The 20,247-nt window shown below is 47.4% G+C and overlaps 1 protein-coding gene across 1 annotated transcript in view; it reads right to left on the bottom strand.

The window, feature by feature from the left end:
- LOC119444305 (zinc transporter 7-like) overlaps window positions 1–20,247 on the bottom strand; it is a 205,626-nt gene that overhangs the window by 130,537 nt on the left and 54,842 nt on the right. The window contains exons 3-4 of the mRNA XM_049664531.1: window positions 19,000–19,053; window positions 17,777–17,878 (exon numbers count right to left, since the gene is read on the bottom strand). Of these exons, the coding sequence (XP_049520488.1) occupies window positions 17,777–17,878; window positions 19,000–19,053 (156 nt within the window). The remainder of the gene's footprint in view (window positions 1–17,776; window positions 17,879–18,999; window positions 19,054–20,247) is intronic.

The following is a 20,247-nucleotide window of genomic DNA, read 5'->3' as shown; positions in this document are numbered from 1 at the left end:
GCTCAGAAAACGAAACAGGATTTACATTATCTACTCAGAACCATACACAAAGGCTGAATAATAATCACATCAGATACATTACAAGTGGCCAAAGTGTCAGCTGAGTTCTCTCTTACTGAAATTACCGCCATTTTTGTATCTGTTCAAAGTGAATGGTAGGTAATGTATGAACGACTGATGCTTATAGAGAGTTCTGAAGTATGGAATTGACCATATCTCAGGATTTCTTGTGTTCGCATTAATGCGACGACGCTCTAAGGAGGCTAATTGTTTTATGTAGTTCCAAGCTAATTCTGACATGGATGGCCTAATGGATGGTCAAAACGCCTAATTGAATATCTAACATAATTACGCAAACTACATTTTTAATTAATTATTTTACGGCACATCTTTCAACCTACGAATTCTAGCCACCGAGGTTGCAAGGCGTATCCACTTGGAACGAAATCTCAGGACTGAACCAGTTTCGAGATATTAATTTTCAAAGTGTCCGACGAAATGCATGGGCGTTCCAGTTAACTTTTTGAGAAAAACGCTGTTTTATGCATTGAAGCACAAAAGTAACTGGCTTTAGCGCTAAAATAATCCCATAGTATCGACACTGGTAATAGTGCAATCGCAAAAGCGGTAACATGGAAATGGTTTGAGGAGTGGTTCATATGACAGTAGTACTCGATCCTTTCCGTCCGAGCCTGGTATTTTGCTGGGTGCAACGTTCGCGCCAACTGTTAGCGGTGGGAGAAAGCAACTGCCTTCTCGGCCTTCCTCGCAAGAGTGGCCTCCACCCCCTCGCCTTCAGCTGTCTTTTGAGCCGCTCGTTTTGAAGAACGAGTTTCCCGCGGTTCAACTGAGCGGCGGGTTTTTTCGAGGGAGGCAGCCCGTTCTCTTCGTTCAGTGAGCCGTGACGAACCGTACCGCTAAGGAGCGAGTCAGATCTTTTGAGCCGCTCTTTTAAAGAGCGAGTGAGCCGTGGTTCAGTAAGTGAGCTGCGGTTCTTTCGGAGAGAGGAAGCCGGTTCTCCCTCGTTCAGTGAGCTGTGCCGAACCGTTCCGTCAGAGCCGGGTCTTCTGCTGGGTTTCGAGGTTTCGATTTCTGACCGACGAATGGTGGCCGGTGTGGGCAGACTCGCGCTATTCGCAGTGTGTGGTGTGCGCAGCAGTCCCTTTGGTTTTTTGTGCGTCCTATGGTGTGGCACCCGATGCCACCGAAGGGAGAAGAAACCTTAATTGGCAAATGATGGCACCGTTCGTTGCCTGCTGTTCTTCGAACGATGTCTCACCACTCTTACCGATCGCACATCGTGCGCTGGTGCAATAACACCTCGAAGATGGTCTTCCGTGTCTTTAAAGACAACAGGTGAAAGTACAGTTTACCTCCTCGTCTCCATTTGTGCTAATTAGTGTAGTCATGAAAATGTCGCCCGTGGCATCCACTTCTGTGTATTGCCTGAGCATGTATCATTAGCACGTGAATAAAACGAGGCCAATGATCTGTTGTGTTGTCATAGATCTTCATTTCTTTTTTTTTTCTTTTTGTGTCCTGGCGCATGATGGCATGGTCGCCAGTATCGCGCGTGCGCTCAAGAGAAAAAGAAACGAAAAAAAAATTTAAAATACGAAAGGTGTATCTTTCGTATGATTTTTGTATTGTACTTCAAGAAATAATTTTGACAATCATTTTGCATTGCGTTACAGCTCACTTATATTATAGTGAGCGTGCGTATGTGAATAAAGTAACAAAATTGAAAGATAATGTACAGTAACTTTATGTTCTTATTTTGATCAATGGTGATTTTAAAGTACCAAAAAACAGAAAAGCTCGTGTAATGACGTTGAAGTTACATTTTGTTTCTGAAAAAAGGACGTCGCATTTTGCCTGTTACAGTATCATAAGCATTATATCCCCAATAAAAGAAAAGCATTATATCCCCAATATCAGAAAAGAAAGTTTCATTACAATTAAAACTTCATGCTTTTAAAATATGTAAAAATATTCTCTAAACATGGCAAAAATGCCAATAACACGGTTATTCAATCATGCATATATCGTTTTTTTTTCAAAGCCAAATAACTATAGAATATGCATAACACAGGTTACACATTTAAGTCAACCGGTGAGCCGTTCAAATGAACCGGTTCATTTCAGTGAGCTGATTCATTCCGAGCCGCTCACTGAAGTGAGCCGTTTTTACCATCTCGAAGTAGTAGTGCTGCTGATATTTGCGTGTATGAAAAGGGGATGCTTATTTGATTCCAGGACAAATTGATTTGTTCTACACATGGTACTGAACTTGCCAATGTTATTTTAAAAGTGGAATTAGGAACTTATTGTGGTACTTTTTAACGTGCCGTTGTCCCTTCAGCTTGTGCAGATGCTTAAAGCTTGCGTTCTGTTGAAACAAATTTGGCTTCAGCCGTAGGAGAATAGTTGTCAAAGTGTAATGAAAGCCTCCTGGTAGACATGCCGAGTTGTGCTGCTGGGGACACTTTTTGGTTAGCCCTACTGGGTAATGCTGCTAGGCTTATGGGTACTTTAACACTGCAGCGCCTGCAGGATCGCCAGCATTACGAAATGCCTTAAAACGACTGTAAGGATACATCTCGTGCTATGGTATTGTGACGGAAGCGAGATGGAGGTGAAGGATATCTTTACAAAATATATACAGAGGAGGATGGGCAAGAGATGTTCGATCCGGCCCAAGTGCTTGCGTCTTCATCGTCGTCTGTGTCGCTCTGCCAAGCATCGCGTTGATCCATGTATGGATCGCTCTGCCGGAGAGTGATCCATGTATGGATCCAGGAGTACAATTTCGTAATTTACGTCACCAAGTCGACGAAGAACCTGGTAGGGCCCGGTGTAACGTGAGAGGAGCTTCTGTGATAGGCGAATGCGGCGGAATGGTGACCATAGGAGGACTAGAGAGCCAGGCGTGAAGTGCACGCTTCTGTGTCGGCTCTCATCACGGGACTTCTGGGTTGCTTGCGAAGCAGAAAGTCGATCGTGGTCAAGCTGACGAGCTGCACGGGCTCGAGCTGCGACGTCACTGGCGTATTCAGTAGGTGAGTGAGGAGCCGAAGGAAGAAGAGTCTCGAAAGGCAATGCACGATGTCGACCAAACAGCAGATAAAACAGTGTATACCCAGCGTAGTCATGCCGCGAGGAATTGTACGCAAAGGTAAGAAATGGTAACGCGCAGTCCCAGTCACAGTGATGTGGTGAAACAGACATCGCCAGCATCTCGGTTAGCGTTCGGTTCAGGCGCTCGGTCAATCCATTCGTCTGCGGATGATAAGCGGTGGTGAGCTTATGTTCAGTGGAGCAGGCACGAAGGAGGCCATCTACCACTCTTGATAGGAAGTACCTCCCGTGATCGGTGAGGAGCTGCCGAGGGGCGCAATGATGTAGAATTATGCCGTGTAGGAGAAAGTCAGCGACGTCTGTAGAACAGCTTGTCGGCAATGCCTTGGTGATTGCGAAGCGCGTGGCGTAGTCTGTCGCGACCGCAACCCATTTGTTTCCCGAGATGGACGTAGCAAAAGGGCGTAGAAGGTCAAGGCCGACACAGAAGAATGGCTCTGCCGGGATATCAATAGGCTGTAGCTGGCCTGCAGGAAGCGCTGAAGGGCGCTTGCGGCGTTGCCAGCGTTTACAAGCAGCGAAGTAGCGGAGCACAGAACGGTACATGCAAGGCCAGGAAAATCGACGTCGGATGCTGGCGTAAGTACGCGAGACACCTAGGTGACCAGCAGTTGGTATGTCGTGAAGCTGGTGAAGAACACAAGGGAGCGTTGATGACTAGGTAGGACAAGCAGAAGCTCTGGGCCATCTGAGCTGCGATTACGACGATACAGAACGTTGTCGTGTAGCTCAAACAGGCGAACAAAATGGTCTGGTGTTGGAGAGGTATGACGGTCTATGATGAGCCGTCAGGACTCGTCTCGTCGCTGTTCGGTGGGGATATCATCCAAAGCAAGGGTGGACAGTACGCAGGCGTCGGAGTCAGTGTCAATGAGGTCGGGAGCATCGACAGGGTGACGTGATAATCAATCAGCGTCCTGGTGCAATCGTCCAGACTTGTAGTGCACATGAAACGAGTATTCTTGAAGCCGTAATGCCCAACGGCCGAGACGTCTAGACGGATCCTTCAGTGACGAAAGCCAGCATAGAGCATGATGGTCTATAATTACAGAAAAAGTTTGGCCAACCAAATAGGGTCTGAATTTGGTGACAGCCCACACTAAAGCCAGGCACTCGCGTTCAGTGATGGAAAAGTTTCGTTGGGACGAGGACAGAAGGCGACGGGCGTAGGCGATGACACGTTCCTTGCCGTGCTGTGTTTGCCCAAGGACATGCCCAATTCTATGACCACTGGCATCAGTGCGAAGTTCCGTAGGCGATGAGGGGTCGAAATGGGCAAGTATTAGTGGTGTAGTGAGTAGGCGGACGAGGGCAGAAAACGAAGCTGCCTGTTCGGGTCCCTACACGAAAGGAACATCCTTCCTCAAGAGTACCGTAAGAGCGGGGGCGATGTCCGCGAAGTTCCGGACAAAGCGATGAAAGTAGGAACATAATCTTTCGAAACTGCCGACGTCTTTGGCTGAACGCGGCCCGGGAAATTGTTTCACTGCGCGCACCTTGTCGGGGTCTGGTTGAACACAGGCAGCACTGACAAGGTGACCGAGCATAGTTATTTCAAGCCGCCCGAAACGGCACTTGGAGGAGTTCAGCTGAAGGGTGGATCTTCGGAAGACCGCAAGAACGGCCGATAAAGGGGTGAGGTGACTCTCAAACGTAGGCGAGTAGACAATCACATCGTCTGAATAGCATAGACAATTGGACCACTTATGTCCCCGCAGCAAAGGGTCCATCATACGTTCGAAAGTTGCTGGGATATAACAGAGTCCCAACGGCATGACCTTGAATTGGTATAGGCCATCGGGGGTAATAAAGGCAGTTTTCTCGGGTCCATAGGGTCGACTGAAATCTGCCGATAGCCAGACCGAAGGTCGATGGAAGAAAAATATTGGGCTCCATGAAGGCAGCCGAGAGCGTCATCGATACGAGGCAAAGCGTAGACGTCTGTATGAGTGACTTTGAACAAATTCGGATAATCAATGCAAAAGTTGCAGTGGCTTAGCTCGGCTATGCCAGGATATACGTAGCGTTAGCAAAGGTTCAGCTGATTATTCTTAGCGTTCCTGGTTGTCTCCTACGCTCAACCACTAATTGCCAGACAACTACTTCGGGATCCGATGAGTCAAGCTTCTCCGTTCTTCTGCGCTGTTGAGCAGCATTTGCGCTCTCCTTCTCCATGGCTATACCACACTGGCAAACGCCAGTCAGAAGCGCAACGGCTCCAGCGCAGTGTCAGACGGCGACTGCACAGCGAGCGTGCGCCGGCGCCAGTGCGTCTACCACGGCTACGACGTCACTCCTCTGGAATGCGCAGACCGGCGGCGGTGAGTCGCGCGCGGCGGCGGCGGAGTGCGCGAGAGGTGCCGGCTCCTGTGGCTCCGCTGCGCAAGCCGTGTGACACCACTGATCCTTGGTGGTGGAACTGACGGCCGTCAGTTCCACCTGATTTGGTGGAACTGACGGCTGTGCAGCCATGCGGTCTTCGCAAGAGGACGTTGCCGCCGTGTTGGGCAGCCGGGCAAATGAGTGGCCAATGCGCCGGCTCTTAGACTGCTCAAAGCGCCGGCACTCCTTTATAATAGCGTCGACTGTAGAATATTTCTACGCATTAAAAGGCTGAAGGCGTCGTCGGCGATCCCTTTCAAGATATGCCCAACCTTGTCGTCCTCCAGCATCTCGGCGTCGGCCTTTCGGCATAGCGCTTATGCGTCTTATATGTATGCGACGTAAGATTCAGTATCCGTCTGCGCACGTGACGCGAGCGTATTTGTTGCGGCGATCTTCCGGCCAATGGGTTTCTCAAACAATTCTCGGAGTCTTTCTTTGCAGGTGTCCCAGCTCCCAATCTCAGCATCGTGATTATCGAACCATACCATCGCAGTGCCTTTCAGGTAGAAGATTATATTTGCCACCATCATGTTAGGGTCCCATCGGTTGTTCTTACTCACACATTCGTACTCCGCCAGCCAGTCTTCAACGTCCGCGTCACCGGAAGGAGAGAACGTGCCAGGATCCTGGGGTTGCACAAGCACGACCGTTGAAGGGGCGGGCTCTGATGTAGACGCTGTGTCTTCCGCCATTGCAGACATATGTCCGATACGACGGCCGCTGTGAAGTTCCGTTGCGAGGCGAGACGTACCCCGCACGTCCACCAAAGTGTGACGGAAGCGAGATGGAGGCGAAGAATATATTTACAAAATATTGGCACGCATACATGTTCATATTTCACCGGTGGCCGCTTTCCTGGCGGCGTGCTGATACCCAGTCGTGATGATTCGCGAATTTTATTCGTCGGCGGCGGAGGATCTTCGGCATGGCGTCGTACAGCAACCGCACCTCCATCCGTTGCTGCCTTTAGTTTCTCAGGTAAGGGCTGGAAGATCGGCCCCGGGTTGGGCCGGCGTACAGCCGGCGATGCGGCGAGATGTAGCGGCCTGGTGACGGCAAGCGTGAGGGTCGTCGTGGTTGCCACTGGGCTCCGGCGAGATAGTCGGCGATGTCACGTGGTCGCTCGCCAAGCTGTGGACGTGGCGAGTTGACGGCGATCGAAGCCTCATAATCCCATCTCGCGGTATGGGCATCGGCGGTATACATGGCCGGTTTCCCCGCAGTGATAGCAGAGTGGGCGGTGGTCGGGGGCACGCCAAATTTCCGTCTTCCTCTGGTAGCTGCGCTGGGCGACGGGTGGGCGTGCTGGCGGCGGCGGTGGTGAGCGACGGAACTGCGGCGTTACGGGGCCCTGGCGCGAGCGCTGAGGGGGGCCTTGACGACGGGCGAGGCGGCGTAGGCCAGTGCTTCCGGCTGGGGTTGCAGCAATTGCGGCTGCACATCAGGAACTCCAAGTGAGCGCTGAACGTCTTCTCTTACGATGTCGGCGATAGATCCCACTTGAGGCAGCGACCTTGGAAAGATCTGCATTCTTCGCGAACGACCGCTCTGATGGTCTTGCGCAGGTCGTCGCTGCCAAGGGCTTGAACGTCGATGTTGTTGGCGGCCAGTGTTCGGCGGATATATTGCCTTGTCCGCATGCCGAGTGTCTTCTCAATGGTTGTGGCCTCGGAAATAAATTCAGCAACAGTCTTGGGCGGGTTTCGTATCAATCCGGCGAAGAGTTCTTGCTTGACACCCCTCATCAAGAAGCGAACTTTTTTCTCTTCTGGCATGTTGGGGTCGACGTGCTTGAACAGGCGAGTCATCGCCTCGGTGAAAATCGTGATGTTCTCGTTGGGCAGCTGTACCCGGGCTTCTAGGAGAACTTCGGCCCTTTCCTTGCGCACAACGCTCATAAAGGTCTGCAGGAAGCTGTGGCGGAGCAGGTCCCATGTTGTCAAGGTCGACTCCCGATTCTCGAACCACGTCCTGGCAGCATCTTCCAAAGAGAAGAAGACGGGGCACAGCTTGTCGTCGCTGTTCCAGTTGTTAAATACACCGACCCTTTCATACGTCTCCAGCCAGCTTTCCGGATCCTCAAATGTTGATCCGCGAAACGTAGGTGGCTCCCGGGGGTGCTGTAACACGACCGGTGTAGGCGGCACTGGTGCTGTCATGGTTGATGCGGTCGTCGTGGCCGTGCACTTCCTGGTCTTCTCGGGAAGAAATCCATACTCCTGGGGCTGGTCTCGTAGCCTAAGGCTAGATCGATGGTCCGGGACAACGTTTGTACTCTCTTCGGGATTCGGGCTTGGATCAAGGCTTTTCGGGGGCGTCCGCTGCATGGACACAAAAGCACATGGCGCCGTTTCACCTGGTCTACGGTAGGAACCCGGCAACGACGCTTGACGCCATGCTACCGGACGTCACCGACGAAGAAAATCTCGACGTTGCCACCTATTAGCAGCATGCCGAAGAAGGTCGACAGCTCGCCCAACTGCGCATCAAGAACCAGCAGAGGACCGACAGCCGACACTACAATCTTCGACGACGCTACGTCGAGTACCAGCCCGGAGACCGTGTTTGGGTCTGGACTCCGCTACGCCGGCGAGGACTTAGCGAGAAGCTCTTACGACGCTATTTCGGACCCTACAAGGTTATTCGACGGATTGGCGCACTGGACTATGAGGTCGTGCTAGACGATATTTCGCAATCACAGCGGTGCCGCGCACGACCCCAAGTCATCCACGTGGTGCGTCTTAAGCCTTTCTACGCCCGCTGACGAGCTTAGGTATTTTGTTACTTTTTTTTCTTTATTACGCGTCGTTTTGTTTTCGCTTTCGCGTTAGTTTGTAGCATCGGGACGATGCTTTTTAGGGGAGGGTATTGGCACGTATACATGTTTATCTTTCACCGGTGGCCGCTTTCCATCGGCTAACAATTGTTAAACGTTATCGCTCGGCGCAGGACGCCCCTGTATCGGAAGTTTCTAGAACGTTATCGATGCTTCTTCCCGTTGCCTGTTTTCACCAACGCTTATGTTATCTGACTGTATGACCGACGCGAATTGTCTAGAACTTTCTGGAAGACACGCGGGCACCAGCGAATAATCTGGAACATTCGATGACTCATGTATAAAAGCCGACAAGCTTCGCCGCTGAGCAGATTTTCGACGATCGACGACTGTGTTCGCCGCTATCGTTGTGCTTCGAGTGTAACTTGCTTTCATGGGCACAGGTTCGCCCAATAAAGAATCCGTTTTGTCATTCACAGTTTTACGACTGTTTCCTTCATCGTCACTACTACGTCACAATATATACAGAGGAGGCTAGGGCAAGAGATGTCCGATCCGGCCCAAGCGCTAGCGTCTGCATCGTCGTATTTGTCGCTTTGCGAAGCATCGCGTTGATCCATGTATGGATCGCTCCGTAACAGTATCATAATCGGCCCACCAAGTGACCACCTTTGCTTACACTAAGCGGCAGTCTGGCCTAGTTTACTCGTGCCATCAATCCACGAGAAGGAGGAGGGAGGCAAAAAAGGAACCTTCGAATAATTATCTTGCATTATTGGCTCATGCATCATATTTTTAACTTGCAGGATTCGTTACTCAAAGTGAAGCTCGTTATAGGAAGCATGTCGGCATTTTATTCATATGTATACCGAGCAAGGATTGCTTTGTTCAGTGTCGCTTTTTATATTATATTCACGTGACACTACACCCACTTGTTTGAATGCAGGGGTGGCTGGGCCTGCAGAGAAAGTGTAAGCAGGCTGTGCTGTGTTGCTGATCAGAGCTGATCTCCACACCGGAGTTAGTCCCACAACATGCAGGCACCAGTGTGCTTTGTTTCATTGGCAAGGTAATATGATATGGAGAACTTGTACCTCGATATCAGTTTTGAGCTTGAGTTCTGAGAAATATGTTACGATAGGAGACACAAGGGTTGGCCTTGGTGATAGATACATTCATGTTCTTTTTCTTAAGCGCTCTTTTTGCAATGTTCCTCGTGGACATGTTTTCAGCAGATGCTTACACTCCTTAATTGCAAACTACCATGGAGATGGTTTATGCTCCTTCACCAAGACAAAGCCTTATTTAGCACAAAATTCATAGGAAAGACAAGGAGGTGACAGGACAGAACACTACTAACATCCATGCAAATTTACTGCTAGCACAGCAATTAAAACGAGAGGTGAAATGAGGAGAAAAGGTAAATCTGCAATGAATGTGGCTTGCACAACTGCGAAAAGGACACATGGCATGGCTACCATGACATTTGTTTTACAATGATAAATGAACAGTCTCACTATCTTATAATCCTGTGGATGGGGAGCCAATTCACGGCTTCGCTGTCACATATATAATAAAAGCCTCACAAATCTCTCCAGCCCTGTGGTCCTTATATATTGCCACAGTTGCACAATTTTCAAACGAAATGGTGCAATGAAGCAATTCACTACCAGGTGACTGCCAAATGACCTGCGCATCAAGTGGGCATGGTCACAAAGCTGGTCATTTGTAAATTGACCTGTTCTGCTCATGTAGAGTCTACAGCACGATACTCTACATACCTTTTGCATGTTTTTTTTTTCACTGGTAGTGGTGCATGCCTCTTCATTATTTACGCGCCTACACAGCAAAGTAAGCTTGTTTCATGCCTAGAAAAAAGTGTAGGAAAAGCCGACGTGAGGCTATTTTCTCAGCCTGAACAAGCTAGGATTGTTGGTTTGGGTTTGTGTTCGTTGGGTCTATGGGTTTAGAGCCCCATACAGGTTCTTTGCTAGGCAGACAAGGTTGTGGTATCTGCTTCTGCAATTTGTACAATGCACTGACAGTGTAGGTGCGGGCTTCATATTCAGAAGGAAGTGCACTGACGACACCATTCATAGTGCAGGTGACTCTTATAGTCAGGCAACGCACCAGTGTTGATGTTTGTTCTCTTGCCCAAAACAGCATGTTTAGGTTCAGTGTCGTTGTAAAAAGCGAAGTTAAACATAACTTCTATGGTTTGAGTGGGCGAATTTTTCTTAGAGCGCGAAGTTTCTTTTCTTGCAACTCCCTGCCCTGGTGTTTCCTTAGCGTCGGTATGAAGTTGGCATGGAGTTACGTATCCGGGAACTCATGAACAATTACGCTGTTGTTGGGATTTTGCGAAGAATGCGTCGGCTTCTAAGCCCTTCATTTTCCGTTGGCATGCGTTTACTTGTACTGTCAGCAATTTCTTCTCGGCTTGCTGAATTATCTTGAGACCCCACACTGACACTACTGATGTCTTCAACTGAAGACTTTTCAGTATAAGACTCCTGGCTTTGCAAGTGTGGTTTAACAAAAGGTGGCACTTACAGGTGGCTATTCAAGACGCGAGTGAAATGAACCGGCAAGTCTTGGTTACATCTTGTGTGTAGTCCTGTAGGAGTTAAACGTTTTACGAAAAAATGTATCGTCGCTAACACGATCACAGGCACTTTGTCATTCACCACAACTTCATAATCATGTTACCTTGCTAAATGAACTTTCGTCGAACCCTTGACAATTCCTTCTACAAAACTTATGGAAAAAAACATTGTAACCAAGACTTATTCGTTCGTCTAACTCGCATCCAGAATATAAATTGTAAGTGCCAGCTTTCTTGCAATCTGATTTGCAAAGCAAAGAACCTTATCCTGAAAAGTCTGCACTTGAAAGCATCGGTAGTGTGAGCCTGGGGAATCAAGATAATTCGGCCAGCTAGGAAAAAAATTACTGGCAGCAAGAGTTCAAGAAGGCTGACAGAAAATCAAGACCTTGGAAACTCTAGCATTCTTCGTAAGATGTGAACAAGAGCAGACCATTATTCGGGTCTTCCTAGACCTACAGCTAAATGTCAACTTCACAGCGACACTACCGGACCACCTGTGCGGATAGTCACAAGAAAGCTTGACGTATTCTATCCAAAAGAGCCTCGTCAAACCACGAAGTTATCTTGAGCTTGTCTTCCTACAAGCCCACTAAACCTTAAATTGCCATTCTGCGAAAAAGAATTAACTTCAACACAGGCATTTCACCCAACCCTGACGACAGTAACCTACACCATGGAACGTGCTAGCAGTAAGCTCTTTCTGAAGCAGGAGCTTACCTTCCATGGTGTAACCCAGGAACCTGTCTTCTCAACTCCAGAACGGGAGATATTTTGGCTTGGTTCAACGACCATAAATTCATCATTATGAAACAGAATGCAATATAATGTCTTTATCTGCTTCATTTTGTGGACAAAAACTGGTCAAAGGGTGCCCAATGTGACAAGTTATCCTATCCAGGAGTCCATGATTTCAAGTTTTACAATCATTTCATTAGCTAACGATCGCAAACAAACTCGTGCTGTTACTTGAAACAATACCATGCACTTTGAGTGGTGCCAATTTCTTTAGGTGTAGTGAGTACGTGCACTGCATATATAATTCTGTTTAAACAGGAATTAAGGTATAGTGGGCCATATAAAATAATGGCAATAATTTTGGCATAAGTAAATTTTTGCTCAAACACTCTGACAACTTTCTGTTTTAGAAAGTATGAAATTTTGTTAGGTGTAGCAGCTGTCACGTGATTCTATATAAGCATTTGGCCTTATGCAATACTATTTGCTTTAAATAAAATTCTGGGGTTTTACCTGTCAAAACCACAACATGATTGCTCAATGACATATTGTAGCGCAACAGCAAGAATACACAGAAGATACACAAAAACACCCGTCACAGGCGCTACTAATAACTTTATTCGAAACACAGCGAGATACAGTATATATACTCTTCCCAACGCGCAGGCGCACCATGCAGCTACTTCTGGCAGACTCAATAGTCTTTGAAGATTTTGAAGATCTAAAGCAAGCAAGTTCCGCGTCGTACAACACAACAGAAGTCTGACTTACACAAGCACTACTTGTTTCTTTTATGTAAAACGCTTCCAATAGCTAACGTGCGCTTTTATCTTTTTTTCTGCCCAGGATCTTTACATCATGAGATCTCGCACGACAAGTGCAGGCTTTAGAGTGCTCTGAAAGGTGCACATTCAAGTCTTTCGTATGTTGTTAGCATGCTCCCTCATTCGATCATTGATGCAGCTGCCCGTAAGGTGTGACGTGGTGTACTGTGCAGCCTACCTTGGATCTGCCCCCTATGCAGGGACACATGTTGGGCCAACCTATTGGGAACAGAGAAAACTACAGGCACTCCGTGCCTGTTCGCAATTTTCTTTAAAATTGTGTCTCAGCTTACGCACATACGGCACAACTTGCGGCCTTTTGGCCACTCCGCTCACCTGCTCTGGCCTCATTCGCTGGTGTGCCCGCTTTTGTATTGTTCTCTGTTCCCAACAGGCTGGCCCAACTGTGTCCCCGCATAATAGGCAGATCGAAGGTAGGCTGCCATGTACAACACGTTACACCTTACGGGCGATGCACCACCGTAGGGGTTTATGAATTCCCACTGTGTTGTGGAAAGTCCTATGTAGGACAAGCTGGCTGCTGCGTCAATGATCGAATGAGGGAGCATGCTAACAACATGAATGCGCATCAGCATGAAAGTAGATTTTATTCATGTTAAATATTGTTACTCAAAAAATGTCTTTTTTAACTGTGCTAATAGTTTTTTCAGTGATCTGTTAATGTGGCAGGTTATTATTTAGGAGTGATAAGCATTGCAGGAAACCACTTAATTTTAATAAATTTTGTTCACTATCTCATGTTCCGAATAGTGAAGCATTATTACCTGTGTGAATGTAAGCCAAACTGATTTTGCCTATGTGTTATCTTATTGCACGTGTATATTATTGGTTTCTTTACTTATTCAGGTGCGCTGCAAGCTGTCACTCAAGCAAAACATTCCAGTGGTCTTCTGTTAACGGAGCGGGTGCATCGAAGTACCATTACAAGGTGCCATAAGCAACACTTGTGCGATGTATGACGTGCTCTTGCTTAAAATTGGAGGACTTCACTATTAATGTAAGCTTGAATAGGTGTGCTGAACAACCTGCGTAAAGTGTACTTCTTTGTTAACAAGTACAAGCCATTACCTGACCTGATATTTTTTTTAACCTCAACATAACTCTTTACTGTACATTTCCGAAGAAACCATTACAGCAACAGAACACTGCAGTAAGGTCAACACAAGTGATTGTGCACGTGGTACACTTAAAATAATTGTATTTGCATATTTATACTAAATATGAAAATGAGGTGCCAATCTTTTACTGGGTGCATACTCTCGCAGGTAGTACAAGCTCGTCATCTTGTATGCACTCAGCTCGTAGAAACCAACTCGTTCATGATGTGCGAGAATCACGTTCAGTGACAAGAACGCGATCTCGTACACATGTGTACGAGAAATGTAGGCGTTTATTGCTGTGTAGACTGTACGATTTGTCGTAGACTGAACGAGTTCTCGCGCAGTCTAGAGAACAATAAACGCGTACAACTGTTTCTAGTACATTCACGTTCACATTTTTTCAATAGGGAACTGCCATTTTTGGTGTTCAATTTCTTTCATTAGCGTCGCGTAATTATGTGTGGGGTTCACATAATTGTAAATAGGAAAGCCGCAGTGTTTCCCGATAGGCAGAGCATCGATAGCGATAACAAAGTACTGATAGACTAATAAACAATTTACGCTAGCATTTTTATGGGTACCATTACCTGCAGTAAATATTGCTTTACTAAAGAACTAAGCAAGCGTGATGTGCAGCGTTCAAAGACACTCATGAGCAGAGTTCACTCGATGACCCCGAGTACTCGCCGTCACAACGAGATGATGAGCAGCGGCAGCTGAAAGCACGCATGCTTTTCCCCAAAGCTATAGCATTTTGTGATGCCGTTCCCTTCACCATTGAAACTTTTCCACGTCTCCAATATTTAGTAGATCACGCGACTTCTAACGATGGGCACGAAAGAAGGTAGCGCCGAAAAATGCTCTTACCACCCGTACATTCTCAGCAGCGGGCTCAGTCACGCGCAGCGCACATGTGCCTCGTACTCTGGGCAGCACGGTGGTGACGACGTCGGTAACGACGGCGCATGTGAAAACTCTCTTCGAGTGTCCCTGCAATTCCTATCGCAATAAACTTGAGTTCCTTGGTTCCGCTTAATGTCCTCTAAGCAAAGGAACGGACGTTTTATGTGCATCCAAACGTGCAGAAGTGTATAACATCCCATTCGGATTACCTTCTGAATCTACGGCATATGGACGAAGCATTGAATAAACTCGAGCTTGCAATTGCGTATACGTTCATCCAATGAGCAGTACAAACACCACAGTTTCTTCGCGAAGATCAGATCCGTATCATTATGGCGGCTCGAACGCGCGCACTGACACACGCAAGCACGCGCATGCGTGCACGTAAGAAACATGGACCTCCCTGTCTAGTTTTCAAGAATTAATTTACCTTGTCTATAACAGTTTGCTCGCTCAGCAGATGGGATTTCGTCGCCGCGCGCTAGAGGAATAATACTTCACACAGTCGTCACGCCACAGCCAAAACGCTTGATAATTGAGCAACATTGCCTTCACAGATTTCAATAGGTGGAAAGTTGTAAAAGGGTTTCGAGTTCATGCATCAATACACCTGTGTTGTGTGCAGTGCGCGACACGGTGTGCTCGATGGAGACGACAAGTAGTGCGAGCGCGGAGGTGAATTCTGTGCTGGTTGAAAGACGACAACGTCGAAGAACGTGCGACACGTGAACACGCGGCGCGAGAAGAAAAAGAACAAAAGGAAAAAGCATCCAATCGCAAGAGACCGCGAAGCTTCGAGCGACCAATGAGTAAACGAATCGGTCAGCGCGGCAGAAAAGCGAGGCGCGCTTGCAGAAGAGGGGAGTACCAGGAAGCGACACCAGCAGAAAGTTGGCCACCGGACCGGGAGTTAAAAACGGGCCGTCGGGTTCCAGACTCGACCCACCAGGACTTCACCCGACCGGGGCCTTCTGCCAATCCACTCCTGGGCGTCGCCACTCTACCCGATCGTGAACTGCTGCCTGAGGCCGGCGAGCTTCTGTGCTCGTGGGTAGAACGTGAGCAGTCGGGCTTCGGGCCCGAGTTCCACGCCCAGCTAACTGGCCAGCACAGCCGCCGATGTCTCACGTGCAGCCAAGACCCCTGCCTTCTCTCCCCAAGCCAGAGCTGTCGCGCTCTGGCAGCCTGCCTAACGGTCCAATACACCGACGTTTGGTGAGACGAATGCCACGTCTTTCGCTGTTTCCCCGCCTCCCATCCTCTGCGAACTAGTACGTGCCCTCACACACACAGCATAAGCAGCATAAGTTCTGACATGAACCTCAGGGATGCTGAGGACAGATAGGTGGGCCGGGAAGAGGCAAATACCAATGAAATCGAGGCACGCCTACGCATGTGCGCTGGTAAAATCACCTTGAAAAAGGAGGCTCATATGCTTTCGAAAGCCCGACGGACTTGGCAAAGGTGTGCATGGACGGTGACCTCGAAGAGGACAAGACCAGCAAGGAGGTAGGCATGCGAACTGGTGCAGACAAAAACACATCAGATAAAGAGGCACAGATACCTCTAGAAAGCCTGATGGATCGGGCAAAAGTTCGTATTGCCAATGACGTCGAAAAGTATGAGGTGAGCAATGAGACGCTCACCCACTCTTCCGGTGTACCGCCTTTAATGGTTACAAGTGGCCTCGTCAGGTTGCAGGACCACTCAGATGGCTCACCTCAAGAGAGGATGAGCTTGCATGCCTGTGTCCATGAAGGTGAGATAGGCCAAGTTGGAAGAATGAGTGCAGATGCACTTGGTAAACAGACTAGGACAAACTCAAAGAAAGAGGTCTGTGACTTACAATGCGAGTCACATTGCCAGTCAGCCCTCAGTGATGACGTGTGCGTGCTAGGCCAGTGTAACTGCACAATGAAAAAGGTCGTGACAAAGTCGCAGGAAGATTCCGCTAAACAACTGACTGATGAAAGTCACAAAGTAATCTCGCGAAGGTTAGCACATTTGCAGGGAATTATGAATTAATTAGTTCAGCACCTGAGTCCGATCATTCAGAGGCCCTCATGCATGCGTTTCCCAAGGTGCAACAAATTGGCTCTGGTGCTCTGATCTCAAACGCGGAAGAGACGTGCTGTTGGTCTCATCTGAGATGGAATAGCCTGAAAACCTGATGAACAGCCGGTTGCCATCCCCAGATCATTGACCCTGGAACGAACAGAATGCAATCAAGTGTTTTGTACTTTTGGTTATATTAGTTTGTTATGTTAGTGTTGTTCGGTGCATGCCCTGTGAACCTTCTTTAGGACTTGAAAGCGTTGTGTGTTTGGACCTGGTCAAGGTTAAGTGGTGGACTCACAGTGAACGTTGTCTTTAAAAGTTATCACTGTGTGGAGTTATCACGCACCGAGCGGCAGTTTTTCCCATGGAAAAACTTTTCCCAAAAAGGGTCTTTTGTGGTGTGTACAGTGCGTGACACGGTGCGGCGAATGTAGACAAGAAGCAGACGACAAGTAGTGCGCGCGCGGAGGCGAATTCCATGCTAGTTGAAAGACTACAACGTCAAACACCGTCCGAAAGGTGAACACGCGTCGTGAGAAGAAAGAAAACAAAAAGAAAAGGCATCCAATCGCAAGAGACCACGAAGCTTCTCTCGTCATCTTGTTTCCGCTTTTCCATGTCGATACTATTATGCGCCCTCACATCCGTTGTCAGCCCGGTCTTACGTAGTGTTAATACCATCCTAGCCTTAAGTGCGTTTCTTGCCGCGATATCTCTTTGAGTGTTTATTTGATGGTTTTTGTATTCTGGTTCTACTTTTATTAAAAGTTTGTGTGCGTTTTTTAAACAAACGTCTTTGTCCTCAATTGGGGTTTCGGAGGTTCTGCCTCGGAGAACCGTCAGAATCATTAAAGAAAAGACCCTGCATTACAATACCAAGGGTACAAGCCCGTAAAGCGACGTACGCAACCATCTGCCCATTCCTTCTACTGTCATCTGGCGCTCTATGAAACTGAGCATTGCGTTCATTTCGTCCCCTTGTAACAGATGAGTTTAAATGTTAGTATAGAACGAATTATGCTGCAAAATGAGTACCTTAAAATATCACAGATATCCCTAGGAATCAAGCGCTCAGTAAAATGACTCGCAGTTGACCCCAGATGCCCAACAAGCGTCGCTAACAGGCTAAGCTAAAGCTTGGTGTGCCATGTGGTCTAAATGAAAGGGCCAAAGTGCGCAGCAGCGTTTATGTATGTCATGGGAAAATGTAGTGACCTACAGTACTTGCCTGTTAGTCCAGACGCCACACGAAAGCTCCACAAAGGCGAAGGACAAGTTTAGCACCAAGAACAGGAGAAGATTTCGGGTAGTTTTCTCAGCAACCAGCGAACTGCGACAAAAAAATCCAAATTCTGTGGATGCACCGAAGTGCATAAGACACTGTTCTTGAGATGAACGTAAGCAGCTCCTGTGCCACCGCGTTTTCACTCGAGGTGCCAACCGAGCCATCCAGTTAAGCAACATGATCAATAGCAGAACGCACAACCAGGCTATGGCTGGTATCCATTGATGATGATTACCGTAGCGCAACACCCAAAAAGGACAAGGAAGCTACGACATTCCCAAGAAAATGAACAGAATGCATTTTGGATTGCCATTTTCCCAATGCGCCCAGCTAGCGAGTTAGACAAGAAAACATTTAAGTCACCTAGGCTACGTAAACATTTTTAATTACACTTTTTAAAATTATTCCTGGTGCAATACTTCAATGAAACATTGCCGTGAAACACTGACCACTTTGCGGTGGGGCAACTTTGGGCACCTCGGTGTTTTAGAAAGGCGGTGGCGCCTTAGAAAGATAACACTGTAAAACTGGTGGTACTGCAAATGCCTAAAACTCTACTTGAAGGGGTGTGACTGATATGACACCTACAAGTTATGCATATTTCCTACCTCACACGTCAGATTAGGATAGTAGAAGCCTTGGAGGGTTTTGATTGAATATTTAGTACCTTTTGTAGGACAGCACTCTCACAAACCAAGCTACGGTTTGTGCGAGTGCTGTCCAAAATATGGCTAATGAATACCCAATTTCTGACAGAATGTTTTTTTTTTGACTGACAGCATGCAGTTCGCAGCAGATAAATGGGTGACTATTGATCCGTAACATGCAGAGTGCTGTAAGGATCTCTTCTAGGCCTCTGTATTGCTTATGTATGGTATTTACTTGCTAATATAATTTATTCTATAAATGTTTTGTTGCGAATTACATTATTTGAAGCAAAAATAACTGCTTCTCGCCATCTATCTCTCTACAATGTGTGCGCGTACGTTTTATCATGTTAGCATGGTGCATAGTATGTATATACTATTATATACCTTCATTAATTACAAGTAAGGCAAAGTCACCAGCCATAGTACTGATAACGTATCGCGCAGCTGTTGTCTTAAGAACGTTCCGATGTCCTAGGTTAATAATTGCAGACATTTTGCCATTTATATTTCGCATACTCTTGCCACTGTCCCTCGCGGTTACGGAAGGCTTGAGCAAGGTGGTGGTCAGACCTGCGACACACCAGAGGGCGCTAAGAATCTCTGCATCCCGACAGGCCGTCATTGGAAATTGAACTTCGCAACGCCGTTGACAAAGCCGTTTCGAGACTACATGTCTGTCTTATAAATCTCGCCTTGAGCTCAACTTGTGCTTGCATTTGTTGGAGGCGCTGGTTCTACTCATTAATCTGGAACTCTGCACGTAAGCTCTGCCTCTAGCTTCGGCTACGCCTGACGACGTGGAACACCCAGATCCTACCTCACCCCAGGCTGTCAGCTTTTTCGGCTTTACTGCATCGCGTTGTAAAAAAAAAATGTAGAAGTAGGTGCAACTCTGCTCCTTTAGGAGTATGTTCAGGAAAACTACACATGATGATGATGATGATGATGATGATGATTGATTAGCATCCCCTTTGAAGCGGAGTGGTGACCAATAGCGACCTAGCCTGCTTGATTTATTCAGGTATGCTATGTGCGTTTTAAATGCGAAGCACTTCTTGGCGAACATTTCCCACTTCAACAGTATTTATATATCTATGTATCTATATAACCGCCTACGTCTTGGTGCTCTCATGGTCGTTTCGTTAACTTGGTATGTACCAAAATTGGCATTGACGAACCTAAATGACGTGTCATGACATGACTGTCATGACGTACGTCTCATCATGTAGGTCATGAAACAGCCGCCTACATCTTGGAGCTCTCATGGTCGTTTCATTAACTTGGTATGTACCAAAATTGGCACAGTATGAGAAGAGTGTATAGCATGGTATGGTAAAACTTTATTGAGAAGACTGTATGACAAACATAAATGATAGGTCATGACACAAATGTCAGGAAACCGCTGCCTACGTTTTAGTGCCATCATGGTCGTTTCGTTAACTTGGCAAGTACCAAATTTGGGATAGTATGAGAATGGTGTATGACAAACATAAATGATAGATCATGACATGAATGTCATGACATGCGTGTCATGGAGGTCATTAAAGAGCCACCTACGTCTTGGAGCTCTCATGGTCATTTCGTTAACTTGGTAGGTGTATCAATATGCTTATCTAGACTTTTTGAGATACATGCAATGCCGGAACTTATCACCGCGCACGCTCTGTACGATTCCCTCTTGCTCTCTTTGCCTTTGCACTGTTAAATACGAGTGCTCAATAAACCAAGATGTCTTTTGCTTGCTCGGAGCTGGCCCATTCCTAC

The sequence above is a fragment of the Dermacentor silvarum genome, chromosome 3 (genome assembly GCF_013339745.2).
Source record: "Dermacentor silvarum isolate Dsil-2018 chromosome 3, BIME_Dsil_1.4, whole genome shotgun sequence".
Lineage (NCBI taxonomy): Eukaryota > Metazoa > Arthropoda > Arachnida > Ixodida > Ixodidae > Dermacentor > Dermacentor silvarum.
Note: the sequence above shows the minus strand (reverse complement) of the source record. Positions and strands in the feature narration are given on the sequence as shown.